At 41.5% G+C, this 19,084-nt stretch overlaps 1 protein-coding gene across 1 annotated transcript in view; it reads right to left on the bottom strand.

Annotated features, from left to right (window-relative positions):
- The window catches only part of LOC308294238 (inositol 1,4,5-trisphosphate-gated calcium channel ITPR2-like), a 141,589-nt gene extending 127,637 nt beyond the window's left edge, over nt 1–13,952 (bottom strand). The window contains exons 1-5 of the mRNA XM_080736965.1: nt 13,613–13,952; nt 2,934–3,004; nt 2,560–2,678; nt 2,377–2,463; nt 644–802 (exon numbers count right to left, since the gene is read on the bottom strand). Coding sequence (XP_080593091.1) covers nt 644–802; nt 2,377–2,463; nt 2,560–2,678; nt 2,934–3,004; nt 13,613–13,704 — 528 coding nt within the window. The 5' untranslated portion in view covers nt 13,705–13,952. The remainder of the gene's footprint in view (nt 1–643; nt 803–2,376; nt 2,464–2,559; nt 2,679–2,933; nt 3,005–13,612) is intronic.
- Between the last annotated feature and the right edge of the window lie 5,132 nt (nt 13,953–19,084).

Below are 19,084 nucleotides of genomic sequence, written 5' to 3'. Positions count from 1 at the left end.
GCTGCGAGCTTGAAGATCTGCTATTTTTGAAAAAAGTCGTGAAAATGTGTGCAAATCTTTGAACATATGTATTTTCAAAGCGAACGTTTGTAACTCAAATTTTGCTTCTGGGTGGTCCCTGGAACTAGATATTTTGAGATGGGGGTCCGTGGCAAAATAAATATCAGTTTGGGGGTCCTTCACATGAAAAGGTTTGAGAACCACTGTCATAGCAGTCTCTCAAGAACAGACTAACTGAGCTCCAGTTAAGTGAAAAGGACCTTTTCTTTGACGATGGCTGGCCAGATTGCTGACATAGAAACATAGGTTTTTCAAAAAATCTAAGAAGACTTATAGAATCGGGTCAAAATTCAAATTTTCACGATTTTTCAAAAATAGCAGATCTACAAGCTCGCAGCGCGGCACTTGGTGCCGCGCTGTGAGCTTGTATATCTGCTATTTTTCAATAGTTAAAGCATAAAATAATGATACACAATAATGTGTACCCGTTCTGAATGGGTTGTTAATTGTTTTCTTTGCACTCCATTTATGTGTCTATTTACCCTGTCGTTTGTTGACTAGATTAAATGCCATTTCTCCAATCTTGCAAGTTGCTTTGAGTAAAAGCTAAATGCCTGAAATTAGAGATTGTATGTTATCTTACGTTATCTCCTTCACTGCGGAGCTTCCAGAAGGGCTGAATGTAGAACCAGGATCCCTCGTTCCCATCCTGGTCCAGAAACACCCGCATTGCATTCTTCTCCAGCAGGGCAGGAAGACGCTTGTTCACCGTCAGGTACTTGTTGCTCTTTATGTGCAGGAGCTGAAACAGAGCAGTTGGGTCATTTAGACACAAGCAAGAATAACTTACATGTTCAGCTGAAAAAGAGTATCGGGGTTATGGTTAGTTATTGTCTCCAAGTGTTTTTGAGATTTATTTCAAATTGATCTATAATGTATGTATATATATATATATATATATATATATATATATATATATATATATATATATATATTTTTTTTTTTTTTTTATAATGTATATTGATAAATACAAGATTATCCCATTCCTTGTGTGACTCACTTCAGCAGTGGCAAGTACATTCCTTTAAGATATTCTCTACAAGATATCCCAGCTTGGATACCATCTCTCTAGTCTATTTTGTCTGGCTCTTACAATCTATCTTTGTGTCCTTCTGTTGCTTACGTGTTATCCTGGTTACTTTACTTGGCACTCCGACAATAAGAAGTCACTGTCGGAAAGGAGACATGTCGGAATGGAGAGAGCCCACCGTTCTGCTTACACTCCAACTCATTGACCACTAGTGCTGTTGTTTTTGTTTGACAATGGCCATGGCAAAATAACCTTGCACTTTGTAAGTTGCTCTGGATAAGAGTGTCTGCTAAATTGCAGTAAATGTGTTACATATACAACCAGGGGATACATATAGAAATATAACCACGCATGAACATTTAAAGATAATACAAATACAATACAATACAATACAATGTATTAACCCAATGAGTGCCCCGGGCCACAAGGTGCCGCTAGAGTGCCAGAAATATCTCTATAGGCCTTCGCTCTAGCTTCCGTTGACACTGCCCGTAGTGCCTTGGGATTTCACTCCAGCCACTGTTATGTATGACGAGAGGAGGAAGTTAGCTAACACTTAGCCATTAGCGTCTTTATTTTTTAGAAGCCCGATCTAAAGCTATTTCAGTCGCAAAAAAATGTTGTCTTTGGTCTGGGAACACAATTCAGAGAAAATCCTCTCTAAAGATGTGACTTTGTATTGGATTCGGCGGCGCGATGCGGCGGCGTTGCCCGATTACGGCCCGTGGATGGCCGAGTCTCGGCCCCGGCCATGGATGGAAATTTAGACCGGGGCTTCGTTGAGGCCTCCGATTAATTAATTCATTTTATTAAATATCCCGGACTAGATTGGGATAGGCACCCCGGAATACGTCGCGCCGCCGACAGTATAGATTGAGTTTTTTTGGGGGGGCTCTAAACTTTATTTTAAACCATTTTCAATGGAATAAATCGTCGGACCATCTAGCATCACTCGTTGGAAAGCGTAGGACGACCCAGGACCACCCACATCTCTACAAGCAGCTCAGGGTATGTAAAATAGCAAAAAAAATATTGTATTGGATTGAAAATATCCCGAACTTGTTCGGGATAGGCACAAGAAGGGTTAATTGTACTGTGTGTGTGTGCGCGCGCGCGCGTGCGTGCGTGCATGCGTGTGTGTGTGTGTGTTATTCATTCGTTCTCTAAAGTTGTACACCAAACTCAGGCACTGAAGGACAAAACTGTGACCTTGGTGAACTTATGAAAACATGAGCAATGCTCTGTCTGTCTGGAGGAAAGAAAAGCTAGAGAACTGCAGTTTGTACCTGGATGATTTTACTGTATCTGACAACCTCTCCCAGGAGCTTCTTGTTCTCTGACTCATTCTGCTTCTGCTCCAGTTCAGCTGCATGCTGGGTGATACGTTAAAAACATTGGGAGACACTGGTATGAATTTAACAATGCATCACAAGTAGCAGTGGTGCAATATCATCAGCTACAAGACAGACCTGCAACTTCTTGAACAGCTCTCCCGGTGTGTTGTTATTTCCTTGTTTGCCCTGTTTTGCCTTCCAGAACTGCTTCTGGGCCGAGTACCTATTCATGGGACACACCTTGAAGAGGCAGTCTGGGAAGATAAGAGACACATTCGCTTTGTTCATTCGCAGTGATGCGGAGAAGCTTGTTAGACTGACACATGTTAGAAACATTCAAAACCAGTGGTTAAATCAACACTGGTCAACGCCCGGGATTTCTCAAAATGAGTGTGCGTGGAAGCCTACTAGTGTTGCCTAATTTACATTTATGGCAGCATGAAGTTGATAATCAAAACTAAATGATCTTCAAGCGAGCATCGCACGACGCACGCACAAAGTAACCTCACCTCTGAACTTTTTGGGTGGGTTGGCCAGGTCCCCGGAATCGGGCTGTACCACACATCGGTCATCAACAAGCCTATAGAGAGGAGTGCCAAAAACGATTAGTGCACTGCATGCTTTAGATAGGAGATAGAGAGACAGGAAACCTTGGGCAGATAGAGAGGAGAGACAAGTTGTATTCAAAGTTATCTCAGGTCCTCACAGCTCACGCAAGGACAATATGGTCACTCAGTGCACTAAAGTAGCTTTCCCACAGCATGGTACCAGGCAGGCTCAACTCGACTTTGCTTCTTTTACTTAATTTTCAAGTAATGATGGCTCGATCTCAGAGAGGGTTCCCTTCCCTCTATTTTGTCATAAAAAGAAAAAAATTATAATAATTACATTTACATTTTCATAACCAAATTAACACATGCAACAGATGCGAGGAGTCATGAACCCTGCCGGCCGAGCCCACCCAGTGGAGACAGCCACTCACACCCGATAAACACTTTATTTACAGCAAAAACGTAAAAAATTAAACAAAGTGTTTTTGCAAATCCCATCTTTCTCCTTGGTAGACCAACACATAAGTGTAAAACTAATAAGACTATTCAGCGGTCTCTCTACAAGCATTTAAGAGAGCTCTGCAGCATCCTGGTCCGAGCTAATCTGATAAAACCCTCACTTTAGATGTTAGTGTTGGTCTAATCTGCCAGCTGGTTTATTTAAACAAATCAGCTTGTTAAATCAAGGTGAAAGCCAGGGGGTAGCCTGGCTATTATAGAGATTAGAACAAGGATGTATATCAGGACTGGTGTTTGATGATGATCACTGATGATGCCACATTTCATACAACATCAGAATTAGGCACTGAGAGAATAAGTGATGGGAGTGTTTGTTATCGGAACATTAAAGCTCCTACAGACCTTTATTAAGCCCAGTCCACACCAATGATTTACGATGCAACGAAAAACCAATGCAATGCTAGGGCTGTCACAAATTACACATTTAAATTGATGAATAATTGTCACAGTAATGATTGTGATCAAACATTTAATTGTGTTTTTGGCATTGAACATTGGAACATAAGAATGAAACATTTATGTCTGCCTTTAAGGTTTCGTTATAAAAAAAAATGTGCACAGGGAAGATATGTCAAATAACAAAGAAAATATACAAATAAATTACTGACATTCATACATTTAATTTATACCAAAAAAAAGGGAGGTGAAAATAGCTGGAAATAGCTGATCTACAAGCTATTTGTGACACGTAAGCTTATACAGTAGATCAGCTATTTAAGCTTTCTTTTTAGGTATGAACATTTTTCAAAATGACGACTGACAAAATGCGAAATTGCGACAAATTGCAATTAGTAAAGTTTTAACAGGCCTATGCTATACGTGGCACCAGTCTGAATTGTCCCGTTGCAGGTTGACATAGTTTTGGGATTCTGTTGCAAGTGGTTGCATGTTGCAACGCGTTGCATTGCCAGGCATCGGTGTGGACATAAAGCACACTGCATGGGCTTAGGCAGCAGCAGCCTAATGTCTCTACAGGAAGACATGTGGCTTCTGTGTATGTTTGATAAGATTCTGCCGGTGTCATCGAGACATGCCACCCATTTGGTTTATTCTTTCTTTCATTTTTCAAAAGTATCTCTCTAGGTTTTATATTCTGCCGTTACCGTTAGCAATATACCACGTACCTGTAGCAAGTACTAGAAGGATAAGTGACAACATGCCACTTCAACACAATTATTAAGCTCTATTTGTAAACATAGTGTGACCGTGCATATAATGTACCTACTGTACCATGAAGCAACCCACAAACTATATAAAAGCATGTCTGCAACATCTGCTAGTCTGAATGTGTCTTGGCATATGTAAAGAACAACAAAAGTCCTTTTTAGTTCATGGCTCTGTAGGAGGTGAAACCATGTACTGTAGCTACAAATGGCTTTTTGAGTCTGCGCGCGTGTGCGTGTGTGTGTGTGTGTGTGTGTGTGTGTGTGTGTGTGTGTGTGTGTGTGTGTGTGTGTGTGTGTGTGCAAGAGAGAGATAAAGTGACGTTGAGTGAGTGCCTGGCTAATCAAAACCACTGGACCGATCAGTGCTAAATATCTTGTGCACACTGCCAGTAGGCCGAGGAAATAAACAGCAACATTTGAAAAGAAAGTGTGCGTTTGTATTTCCTGTAAATCAAAGTTAAATATTTTTAAAACATATACTGTATATAAAACGTGTATCTTTTGAAATATTTAGATGTTATAATGGAAGAGAATGGCAGTTGGATGGGGATGCAACCTTGCAATATATAGAGTCAAACGTCATAGTCATGTCACATTACCCGCAGTACATTCTCTCAAGACAGAGTCATTGTGGCTAAGCCACTCAAAGGAAGAGAGACAGACCGAGTGGGCGTCTCCCTTTCTTTGACAATGACTTGCCAGATTGCCCGCAGTATAAGTCAAGTGACTTACTGGCCCATATATTACTAGAACTTAGCTTAAAAATGATGGCAATTGTTTCAGATCATTTTGTACACAGGGTTCTGTTTCTTTGCTGCACACCTTGATGAGTCTAAGTATGCCCACTTCTCCAGACACCACTGACTGACTGACTGATATAATTACATGCATTATTTTCAGGTGAGTGAAATTCACCCCTTTGTTTGATGCATATAGGTTTTCCTCGCCCTTATTCTTGAGGCCAGCTATTAATACTGACTCTTTTCACATTGTGCTCCAGGTATTCAAATGCAACTAGGAAAGCACATTCCACCGAGTGCACAGCATAGAGAAATGTTGAAAATGGGTGAAGTTGCCCTTAAGACCTGAGGCCGATCCTACAAATGCCTTCTAAATCAGTGGTTATCAAACTTTTTCGTGCCAAGGACCCTAAAATGTATTTGGCCACGAACACCTCCCCCGGCACCGTAATCTCCGGCACCGTTGGATGTTAAACTCTGCACACACACTGCCTGGCTGGATGCCAGAGCAGAACCTCTGCGCCAACCTCTTGGCCTGTCCATCCACCAGGAGGCCAAACGGGTTCCCAGATTGGTCTACTTGTCCAAATATGGAGGTCTACCCTACTGCATTTAACTTCTAGTTCTTATCCTTTAATAGGAACAATAGGAAGTTAAATCATTAGTTAAATGCTCGATAAAATATCGAGGCTTGACAGTCTCCGAAAACAAGAGCAGGTTAAAGATTTGATGATTTGTATTATAATTTTCTTTGCAGGCTCTGTACTGTCTGTAGCTGAATTGATTGAAATATAATGTCTTATTTACAGTATGTGCTAGGTGCACTGCGTTGAGATGCAGAATAGTCAAATTTACTGTACTGCATGTGGCTATGAACTAACAGACAGACAGACTATGAAAGTTAACTTGAGCTACAACAGTCGTATCTATTCATTCAGTCCACTAGGGAAGAATACTGTGCATGGGACAATTCCTCCAATTCATACAAAGCTGGCAGTCTTGTTGAACGTGAGCCGAGCCATTTCCTACTTGTGTCACGTCACTTGATCTGTCCCAACCCACTGGCTGTGTGTAATGTATCACCATTTCCTCAGACTCCGTATCAAAGTCCCATCTAAATGAGAAACAATAGAGCCCAATAGGAAGTTAAATCATGTGTTAAATACCTAAACAGGAAGGCTCTCTGGATGAGTACCTTTTAGTTCATAAATAAATAAATAACTCTCCTGCTCAATTAAAATGTCAGGTCTTTGACAGTCACCGAAAACAAGAGCAGGTTAAAGATTTGGTTCGTCTTTTTTTTGTTTTACACGTGAACCAACAGCTAAATCTGCATGGTGGTGGGGTTTAGTAGAGGAGCCTATCAATTTTTGTAATTTTGGAATGATAATTGTTGGAGACATGTATATCTTCATTCTTGGGGTTCTCACAATGCCAAAAAAACATGTCTTCAATTTTTCTTTTTGGGTTTAGCATGTGTAATTAGCATAATTAGCCAATGAATTGCCAAAAACAGTAAATTGCAATAACTTTGCTTCTGGGTAACTTATAAAGGTGATCTAAGAGTCTAAGTCCATGTTTGTGAGGTCCAGAAACTCATCTGTTACCATTGTGAAGTCATACAACCTTTCCTAATTAGCATAATTAACATACATTATGCAAAAACGAGGTGAAAATAAGCAAATTGCTGCATTTCTTTGTTTTAGTCAACTTTGAAAGCTTCTCACAGACTCTAAGATGTATGTTTACAAGTCCAGAAATTATTATTATCCTATAAGTTTAAGTTTAAGTTTATTTCGGTCATTGTTTACATTTAAAACAACATTCCATTTGTAAAAACAAAACAGAAAAGCAAAACATTTCACATAATAAAAACAGAAACAGTTAAAACAAAACAGAAAAAACAAAGCAGCACACGACTGCTGGACCGAAAAGGAGAAGGCTGAAGCTAAAGCTTATAATGCCTACCCTTCTAATTAATTATTTAACAAAACTATTGCAAAATATAATATAATAATATAAACAAAGCAAAAAATATGTATATGACATTTAAATAATTACATTATTACATGAATCATGCAACCTTTTGTCTGTGTAATAATTATGTAATAATCACACCGAAACCAGAAATAGCTATATTTCTTTATATATCCCTCATATAAAATAAAGAACAGTATGAGAAATGGTCACAGAATTATCAGATTGTTTATACTAATATGTACAGAAAGTTCTGTAAACACATTTAAATAGAAGGGTCTCCATCTTCGTCGTCGTCATCGTCAATCCCCAACAGTTGTGCCTTGCTTACATTACAACACACCTCTTCATCTTCCCCACACATGCACATCTCGGAGCAGTTCAAATTTTGAGATCGACAAGAACAATGTGACATGCACTGGGATTTCTTGCAGCCACATTTGATCAGTTGAGTAATGGTGGCTGGAGCTGGGGGATCCCGTGTTGTGACTGGCACCAGATGATCTCCCTCAGCCTCCCATCCATATTCAGTTGCTGGTGGCATCTGTGGGTTAGGTACGTGGGCCTGATACCATACCATTGCCTGGTAATGGGCACGGGCAATGGCTTGATGTAATGCTCTTTGTGTAGGTGGCAGCTTCTCTGCTTATAATCCACCGTTTGTCAGCCTTCTGATTGGTCCCTGAGACTCCCTGACTGGCCAACCAGAAAAAACCATTCACTTTTTGCTATCGGGGGTGGAGTTTGTGCAGTGGAGAATGTTGCTTCAGGCTTTCAACAACTGTCCGCACTGCGCGACACGGCGTGCGTCTAGTACGGCCACGCGAGGTGATCGCGATTTCGCTCAATATAATGAATAAGCTTCAACAAACTAGTTCACATGGACCTTATCAATATAACTAAGAGTTACGATTGGGTACATATATTTTAAATGGGCAGAATTACGAAAGCCAGCCTATTATGTGAGGAGAACTATAATCTGGCTGTCATCTTCCTACCCAAGATGCACTGCGCTTTCTCTTTCTATTTCTATTCTCTCTCTGATCCAGAGGATTAAACTAATTAAAACATATATTTTCGGGGGAAAACTACTGTTTTGCTATGTAATTACTGTACCTCTTTCTTCCCTTTTTATTAATATCACGTAGATGTGTTTTTTGGGTACTTTATATAGCTGTAATGAGGCTATGAAAAAAAGAAAAATCCCATCCACTTCCACTATAAAAGAATCTGCAATGGTGATTCTGTCCCACTGGGATTAAACAAATTAAAACATATATTTTCAGGGAAACCCCCTGTTTTGCAATGTAACTACTGTACCTTTGTCTTCCCTTTTTATTAATATCACCTAGATGTTTTTCCTTTGGTACTTTAAATTGCAATAATGAGGCAATGAAAATACCCTCTCCCCCCATTCACTGCCACTATAAAAACAATCTGCCCAGGGTCATCTGTACCACCATAGTAACAGGGCAGAATGGGGCGGGATTTGCAAAGGGGAGAATTGTTTCTTTGTGAATAACCTCCACCTGAGTTCACCAACATCCACAAGATTTGTACCGGGCTCGTACAGCTGGCAAACAAATGCTTCAATCTTTTTTTCTGTGTCAGAACTGAGCTTTTTTGAAGTACTTAGAGTAGCAAATGCAGATACCACCTCCACTCCACTCCACAGGACACCGGTTTAGGGCTTGCCAACAGGTTAACTTTCCCTTTCCAGCAAAATGGCCTGTCTGGTCAGCTCCAGTGAAGGCATGGAACCCTGGTAAGACTGAAGTCCTCGTTTCACCCAGTGCCTGCACTACTGGCTCCAGTGAGATGATACGTTTTTTGTTTCCCACACCGGTGATGAAATAGGTGTCCTTGCACAGCTGATTGTACCGTCGGATTGCAAGAACAAAGACATCAGTGTCCGGGGACTCAATGTAGAGCTGTGTTGCCCCTCTTCGGACAGCATCCAGGCTGTGCAGGATTATCCTTGTGTCAGCCTCTTCCTGTGAGCTGTGGAGATGTTTTACATCGATATAGTTTGAGTGGACATCTTGCCTTGACGTGATTCTGAAAACGTTGGGTTTCCCCTGGAAGTGTTGGAGGACTTTCTTAGCAGACAGTCAGCTCATCTTTGGTGTGGATACCTGACAAGGACTGTTTTTCAGACACCTTCCCTATCGGTGTGTTGTCTTCCACATGATAAGTGGTAGGGGGCTTGCCACCCTGGCGTCGCATACGCGTGGCCTCCTTCAGTGAAGATGCAATATCATAGCGGTCAAATACTACATGGGTCTCACTATGTTCTTTGGTCTTCCTGTCCAGTAGGGCTATGAAGTGGTCAGCCCACTGGGAACATATCTTGATCCATGATGGCTTTCCCATTGCCTCTACCAATGCCATTCCATCTATGACACTTACACTCTTAGATGGCAGGGGACAACTGTCAGTGACAGCACTCTGTGGTTGCTGATCAACACCAACGTCACCAGTCCTCTTCCGCAGCTCCTGGAGAATGGTCATGAGCTTGCTCTTGTCTGTGCAGGGCCGAAGCTCACCAGTCACTGTGAAGAGAGCATGTGGTTTGGCAGTGAACTCGTGCTGGCCAATGGCTTCTTTGAGGTTGATCTCTGACCGTGATCGAGCAACAATCAGCATTCGAGCAAAGAATGACCTGTCATCCTTCAATTCCACCACCTGGTCAGCGAGCTTGTGTTTTACAACTTTTCCTGCACTCTTTCACATCTTCAGTTGAACCTTTTTCATTCTGGCCTGGGACACTGACTTCATTGGAGCGGTGAAAGCGCTCCCAATAGACAGGTATGTCCGTGGGTATGTCCGTGGGTGGGTGGCTGGGTGGCTGGGTGGCTGGCTGGCTGGCCGTGTCCGTAGCCTGGCAATACCTTGAGTGGCCACACACAACACACTAGTTAAAGGAGGGGCGCTGTTTTGTGCAGGCCAGGCACACTCACCACTCACTCACAGGCACAGTTTACAGTTTACAGTTTAGGCATTTAGCAACACACACAGGGTATAGCTGCTCAGATTCACCGCTCCACTTCGAACCGAGGTTTGATTTTTTTTGTTAATGCACGCTTTCACAAAAGCAACATAGTTCGGCTGGCCAATTTCGTCTTGGCTGCATACATCTTTCTCCACGTGGGGTGGCATCACAACTTTTGTGATGATATTGGCTGCCTTGTCCAGACAGCAATGGACAAGTCATGGTTTTCCTTTTGTGTAGCTGTTTGTGTGCCAGCCATCTGGCATGCTTCTTCAGCAAGTCTACTCAGCTCTGGTGCAACCAGAGAAGAACCTTTCCCTAGCACTAGCATTCTGAGTAATGCCCACAAAGCCTCCAGTGACCTTCATGATGCGATTGTGATGTGTCCAAGCAGCATCATTCAGGTGTTTTCAAAAACTATGATTAGCTTTATCAGCTGTGATCCCTCACAGCTGAAGCACAGTTGCTTGACTAATTATGACAAGAATTAATCTATGGATATCCTAACAGAAAAAGAAACAGGTAATTTCCTACTTTCAGACTAATTAATAAATCATGTATGCAGATTATACTAATGACAAAAGGTTGCATTTACTTACATCAGGATAGGAATCTCTGGACTTGTAAACATACTCAATTAGTCAATAAGGGTCTCAGATTATCTCTCCAAAGTCAGCTAAATGTGAAAAATGAAACGATTTCCTGATTTTCAACTCGTATTTGCATAATTTAAGCTGATTATGCTAATTATGAAAGGTTGTATGACTTCACAATGGTAACATATGAATTTCTGGACCTCACAAACATGGACTTAGACTCTTAGATCACCTTTATAAGCTACCTAGAAGCAAAGTTATTGCCATTTCCCGTTTTTGGCAATTAATTGGCTAATTATGCTAATTACACATGCTAAACCCAAAAAGAAAAATTGAAGACATGTTTTTTTGGCATTGTGAGAACCCCAAGAATGAAGATATACATGTCTCCAACAATTATCATTCCAAAATTACAACCAGCAGAATCACTTGATTGGCTCCCCCACTAGTTAGGGAATATAAACCAGAGGCTAATTAAAGCTCAATTTCTTGGGAGAGGGGAAAAGACCTCAGACTGTGACAAGAAAATATGTGCGATGGATAACAGTCATTTCATCATCCAACCAGTCGACACATTGAAAGAACCACATAATCTAATGGATTAATGTAATGCCTCATAGATATCACACATTCATCAAACATTTAGATAATATAACAGTAATGTGACCACACATGCTGTATAAGAGTATAACCAGTGAATACAAGATAAAGTTGCAAACTTATAAAGATAGCTTAAAGGAATGTGTGTACTGTGGTGTGTATATAGATAGCTTAAAGGAATGTGTGTACTGTGGTGTATTTTCACATAAAGGTGTATCTATATCATTAATTCATACAGATTCAATATGGCCCTGCCGCCCTGAGTAAACTGGGACGTAATGGTACCGAGGTTATATTGTGCTTAAAGGGCCTGTGGTCAAGCCAGCTGCCAGCACGATATTTGCTTTAGATATAGAGATACCCACTCTCTTTTGGTCTTGGAGGAGGTCTTGCTCACCTCAGCTCTTGATAAAGCTCAGCAGAGCTCTGGACCCCCTCTACTACCCACTTTGCATCCTAAAATGTACTGTATGTTTGACCCCAATCAACTGGTCGCATTTGAATTGGAATGGGTCTAGCACTCATAGTTGATGGGACGTTTTGAGTAACATTTCTACTGGTTGTTGTAAATGTTGCACTGGATAAGATGATGCTGCATCACCTGTGCCAAACATCATGCAGGCTGAAAATAAAGGAAATAAGAGTGACTTAACCCATTCAGGCCGGGAACACATTTTGCTGTTTGGGAGGGGCTTACAGTACATGTACAGTATGTAGCAACATATTTGTTTTGTAGGCTGATTTCTGATTTAGCCCTATTCTATAGGTTAGGCCTAAATCTAGTATTTAAGCCGTCCTTGCTGTGTCTAAAAGCAAATTTCAGGGCAGAAAGTTGGGGAAGATAGTCTGAAGGACATGAGGTGGGTGGGGCTGAGTCTCATTCCACAGGGTGAGACTAACTTTTACATGCCTGTTCAGCAGGCCTTGAGGCCAGAGTGCAGTGCATGTTGAACCATTGAGAAATCCCACCTTGGGAGCAGGCCACATTGATTGATTGATTTATTGATTGAATAGTACTTTATTAGAAGTCTGCATAGGAAAAGCACAGCACAGGCAAAGCACAGCACAGGACAGTACAGTTCAGATACAAGGACAACTATTAGGATTTAAACCCAAGAAAGCACATGGCTTGTTTACAATAACAGTTATTTAGCCGCAATTAAAACAGCCTATTGTGCCAGTTCTACTGATTATAGTGTGAATTATACTATCAAAGGATATGTGTCCATGGCAGCTGGTCATTACACTGACTGTATTTATGTTATTGTACTGTATGTGGATAGTGTGAGAAGTTATTCCTTCCTTCCTCATAGTCAACACAACAGCAAACTGCTGACATAGGTCAACCTGCAGTTTAACTGTGTACCAACAAACAGACAAAATGTGGTGGTACAGTATTTGGGGTAGAATTAAACCCAATCCGTGACCTCCCTCATCTGTGACCTCCCCCCTGGGGCTGGGGAACAATGCAGGCAGCTGGTTTCTGTCAGAATAGGTTTCTGATTTTGTAAGACAGTCAGATGTCAATTTATATCTACTGATTTCCAGGCAGCAACGCTAATAACATAAATTCACTAATCACTCAGTGAATGTCAGATTCATTTATTAGATTTTGACAATGTATCCACCTGTGATAGCCTAGCCTCCGAGTCCTACACTATTTAATATGACAGTATTCTAAATGAACTTCTGCCTGCATCATTAATTAGCAGCTCATGGTGACCATTCACACAGCAAGCCAGCGTGAGTAATAACTGTCACTGTCAACCCTCTGTAATGCTGTGGTCAGGTTTGTTTGCATTAATTTGCGTAAATGTGTGGGGTTTGCAGTTTGCACTGCAGCGCGGCGTTTGAAGAAGCAATGTAAACCCCCTGCCAGATACACAGGCCTCGTCATAACATGCCAATAAGTTTTGAGTTGTACACTACACTCCCCGTGTGGCGTCACGGTTATGACAGAAACAAGTAAGGTGCTTCACTGCTTGACAAGGTACACGAAAAGGTTTAATCCAAATAAACTTTAAGACTAGACAATGAACACACATACCCCAAAGTGCTGATGAAGCCATTAACCGAGCCTTCCGCGTACAGAGACACAATGTCTCCAATGTGAAGGAAACTGGATCTGTGGTCTGACATTTTCTCTGAAAGTTCACTTATCGTTTCCCATGTGAGAGGCTGGTAGTTCTTCTTTGATGAAGCAATGAATCCACCACGTTACAGATCCATCTGGGCAACAATTTTAAGATTCACTCTCGTTCTTCTTCGTCCACCTTACTGTGAAAACGGCACAATAAGCGCAAAGACATTATCTCTCATGTCGCAGTTCGGTTAAAAAGAAAAACAACGACGCCACAAAACCGACGGCGTTTCCAAAAAAGAGCTGTTTTTACACTTATTGAACTTCTTCCTGTATGTCAGATAGCTCCTCTTCACACATCTACAGCGTGTGGGCGGGGACTAGTGCTGTCAGGGCTGTGAGCCAATGCCCTTCCGTTCCCTTTTGACATGTTTTGTTCACTTCAGCGTGTGGTGGTGCTGTGGTGCCTGACCTTCTTATTATAACTCTATGTGCCTGACCCTGACCATAATACCAATTATACCATTTATTTTGAACTGTGTTTTACGACTGTTTTTCTGATGCTATCTTCTGCATAGTGCCATGTTCTTCGATCTGTCTGTCATTCAATGTTATATGAGTTTTTTTAAGGATCTCAATTGAAAAAATAAATAGGCTTTTAGTTGACCTTGTACCAGTGAACTGAACTGTCATATAACTGCAGCCTACCTTTTACTATGCAAACCTCTAATGACGTCTTCAATTAATCAATCAATCAATCAATCAATCAATCAAAACCTGCTACAATAGTGGTTCCCTTTTCATGTCAAGGACCCTCAAATTGACACTTAATTATTACCCCCCAATCTTGTGAAAAGATATGCCAGAGACCCCCATAACAGAAGATTTCTACAGCTCTAAAGCAGTGATTCTCAACCATTTTCATTTCAAGGACCCCTAGTTTGACATGCATTGGGCTACGGACCCCCATTTTATAGCATTTTTATATCTGTGACCCGAATTTATAGGCTATAGTGAAATCCAACGTTAATGTATAACCCTGAGAGTGTACAAATTGATTTTGGATCCGTTAGGGTAGGCCTATTTGGTTCCATACTATCATTTAGCTTTAGCTAGGGACTCCCTCAAGGACCCCTGGGGGTCCCCTGACCCCAATTTGAGAACCACTGTGCTACATTACTATTACATTTGACAAAACCAATCTATGGATATGCCTATAGGTTAAATAATGTTTTGTGGTCAGCTACCCTGTGTTGTGTTCCCTCAGCCCCAGTGTGTAATCTGTGTATCCTCAACCCTGAATTGTGTATCCATCCACTCTACTGTCTACTGGAAATGTCATGGACCCAGAAATGTTCTTTGTGTTTCCTATGAACCTTTATCCATAGGCCTAGCCAAGAGTTGCATGTAGGGCAATTATCCCATTTAGCTTTTATAAATTATTCTAATGATCACAGTCTTCCCAGATCACGTTTATGTTAATGGCAATGTACTGTATAGTAGTGCATGACATAGGCTACAAGAAAACATTTGTAGCCTCATTATCATGCTTTTAAAGTTAACTGGAACCACTGCCTGGGGTTAATGAGTAAACTGTGGACATGATAGCCCCTCCTTTTGTAACCTCCCACCAAATGTAGTGATGCCTGGTGGCTCTGATCTGCAGTCTTCCACACCATGACCTGGAGGAGAGCATGCAGTATTACTTCAGCATCATGTTGACATCAGCTGGAGGGTGTTTTTATATATAGTTCTTTGTGTTTTCCCTCTATAGCCTACTATATCTGGTTGTGATTATTAGTCATGGACTTGGCCTTCTTCTGTCCACACAATACAAGGAAGAACTCTGTACCAGTATCTTTTAGATCTTATCTTTATCTTTTAAAATGATTATATTTGAACTGGGGACTCTGACAACACTTGGAATTGCAGGAGTTGAGGCATTACATTTGGTTCGAATCAGTTTCCATAAATACATATTGTAAAAATAGCAGATAAAGTTAGACTTAGATAAAGTAAATTGACACTTTACTGCCCTTCAGTGATTTCTCAAGGTATATATATATTTTTTAATTATGTCATCAGTGGTAGGCAGGTTTCTGAAATGTCCACACCCCTCCTATGAGACACAGTCCAAGTAGGAAAAAAAATACACCATATTATTGTGAGGACCATGAAGAAAAATGGTGAAGTAGTCCTTTAAGCGCCGGCCTATTGGGGTCCTCCCTATATGTTCCCCAGGTTCTATGTTCCCCACAGGTTAAAATTCACCAGGTTAGCATTCACCAGCATCGGCAGGTTTGCATTTCACCAGGTTAGTATTCACCAGCGTTAGTTTTACTGAGGTTAGGGTTAGGGTTAAGGTTAGGTGGTAAGTGGGGAACATAGAACCTGGGGAACATAGGTATGGTCCCGGCCTATTTGGGGCCATGCATGTCGTTTCAGATTGACCTCACCCCTTCCTTCCTTTATCTTTTCCTTCCTTATGTCCTTCCTTTCGGTCCTTTCCTCTCAGACCCGTGGCCATGGGCTGACAGATACAAAATATTTGTGATTTTCTGGTTCTACAAAAAACGTTGGTCCTACCTTGTCACATGCTGCAGTGCAGCAGGGCAGGGCTACTGAACTTAAGATGGCTCAAGGGCCACTCAGCAAAATACAAAAAGTCAGAGGGCCGCAAGATAGAAATGACGGTCCTATTTTGGACATTTAGTCTAGACAATGATTTTGTAACACCCTGCATGAGTAGTCTAAAACATAAGGAAACGCACTAGAAAACAGCCACATTTCCACAAACCTCAAAGAACAAAAAGAAGAAATGATTAATGATGAAATGATGACGTTTCTTATTTTAGAACAAATAAAATAGCAAAAAAGTCTTGTATAAAACAAGACAAAAATTGTTTCTTAGTGGTTTTATCCGAAATTATTTGTCCACACTGAAAGTAGACAAAATATATTTTCATTGGTATGACCATGGTGGGCCACATAGACATGCTGCTGGGTCCGCAGGTTGAATAGCGCTGCTCTAAGGCATGGGTCTTCAACAGGGGGTCCAGGACCCCTATGGGGTCCTCACTCCTCAGAGTTACTACAGGGGGGGTTGCCAAATCTTTGTGTGATAAGAACCTTTTGTTACATGATACATTAACCACCAGAACCAGAACCAAGTTTAGAGCCACAAGTCAGCTAGCCAACTGTCAAGTTTATTATTGAGGGTTGTGTGGTTAAAGGGATATTCCACTTTCAAAAAAACTTTTGGTCATTTTATCGTCTAATCAGGCTTTTATGAACACCCTGAACAGTTTTTAGTTAATTCAGTATTTAGATATTAGATGTAGGCCTACATGTTATCAGGCCCTCCTCCTCCAGGGCCTCTCCCCATACACACCCATTGTAACTTCAAACTCCATTTAACCATGATAGATTCATTAAAAACACCCATTATTTTTTCTAGTGACTCATAATACCATCCTTAATACATGAGCAGGCCGTGTTTCTTCAATAACGTTTTTCAATTATTGAAGAAAAAAAAAACACGGCCTGCTCACATATTAGGAGGATGGTATTATGAGTCACAAGAAAAAATAATAGGTGTTTTTAAATAATCTATCATGGTTAAAATGGAGTTTGAAGTTACAATGGGTGTGTATGGGTAGAGGCCCTGGAGGAGGAGGGCCTGATAACATTTACATCAAATATCTAAATACTGAATGAAGCAAATTAAAAACTCTTCAGGGTGTTCCCAAAAGCCTGAGACGATAAAATGGTATTTTGAAAGTGGAATATCCCTTTAAACTCTGAAAATATACATTAACATGAATCCAACAATGATAATGTGTAAACAAATAAACAAAAACATTAACGATAGGATAGTGCTGTCAAACAAGTCTATAGGAGCTGTCAATGAAATGTAGTTTAGCTAAGGGGTCCTCCTTGACCTGAAAAACGTTGAAGACCCCTGCTCTAAAAGGAGTCCAATTCTGGCTATCTCACAAGAGGCAACTAGCAAACTTAATCCAAGTGTCTGCTTCTATGATCAATAGCACTATGAATGACAAGCATATGCAGCTCAACTGCACGGTCACTTCTGCTGCTGTATAAGCTCCCAATCTCTCTGACCTATACCACCATCTGGTGTCCAACTGTGAAACTGAGATTTAAAGTGTATAGTAGGGTCATTCAATTTCACACTGAGTGAGCACTGAAACTATATCTATAAAAGTATAAAATAAATTATGGCATATGGCAGTGTTCACACCGACTATTAAAACCAGTAAGACTCCCTAATCGGGAGATAAGCGACCGTAGGTGGCTTATCTCCACAAATAGGGCAAAAAATAGTTTTTCCAAAATCTTCCTGATCCATGTTGATGACATGAGTGTAGACATGCTGTGTAGTGATCTTCGTGATTTTAGGGCAAAAACTGTAGGAGCAGTGTCCAAAAATGTGTTTTAAAAATCGGCCTGAAGGTGGCGCTAGAATAGGGCCATGTGAGAAATGAGGGGTGGGGTTTCCGCGTTGCCTTGGCGGACGAATAGGTACCGGCCCCGGCTCTCCCGGACGCTCCTAGGCCGAGTTACGGCATTTTATGTGCGCTGCAGTGGCAGGGGGTCCTCCACTAGGGGCGCCACCACTTTTGCATCCGTTCTGGAGCACCAGGAGTCGGTGGTCCCCGGGAATTCCCCGCGAGCAGCCCCGTTGGGGTGGTCATTTGGTCATTTTTGCACATTTGGTCATTTTTTACATCTGGGGGTCCCCCAGGGACCTGGGGGTCCCTGGGGCTCCGGGGGTCCTTGGAGGTTGTAGTTTGGCAGGCAAGGAGTGTGTGTGTGTGTGTGTGTGTAAAATCTGGCATGGATGGGGTCAACGGGTGCGGAGATATAAGCAGGGATAAAGTGTGATGTGTGACGTGTGAGCACATTTGGTCATTTTTTACATCTGGGGGTCCCCCAGGGACCTGGGGGTCCCTGGGGCTCCGGGGGTCCTTGGAGGTTGTAGTTTGGCAGTCAAGGAGTGTGTGTGCAAAATTTGGCATGGATGGGGGCAACGGTTGTGGAGATATGAGCAGGGCAAAAGTGTGACGGACTCACTGACTCACTGACTCACAGACAGCCGGTGGAGGTTTTGGTAGTAAATGCGACCTACGGTCGCAATAAGAGAAGAGAAAGGAGACATCTTTAATAATGACCAGTAGTGAATATATCATCCATTTGATACCAAACTACCAAAATGCTTTGTCTGGGATGTCTGGAAAATGTGTCATGCAGTAGTCTACCCTATATGAATACACGTTTAAAATTCCATTTAGGCCTATATATTTATAGAACACTCACATGTTTGTATGCTACCAGGCCAGACATATGGCCAGGCTTGCAGCAATTTTGATGTTGGGCAAATCAGATGTTTCCTGCAGAATTGAAGGGAGACAATGAAAC

This window comes from Nannobrachium achirus, assembly GCF_963921795.1.
Source record: "Nannobrachium achirus genome assembly, chromosome: 11".
Taxonomy (NCBI): Eukaryota; Metazoa; Chordata; class Actinopteri; order Myctophiformes; family Myctophidae; genus Nannobrachium; species Nannobrachium achirus.
This window is presented reverse-complemented; position numbering and strand designations above follow the sequence as displayed.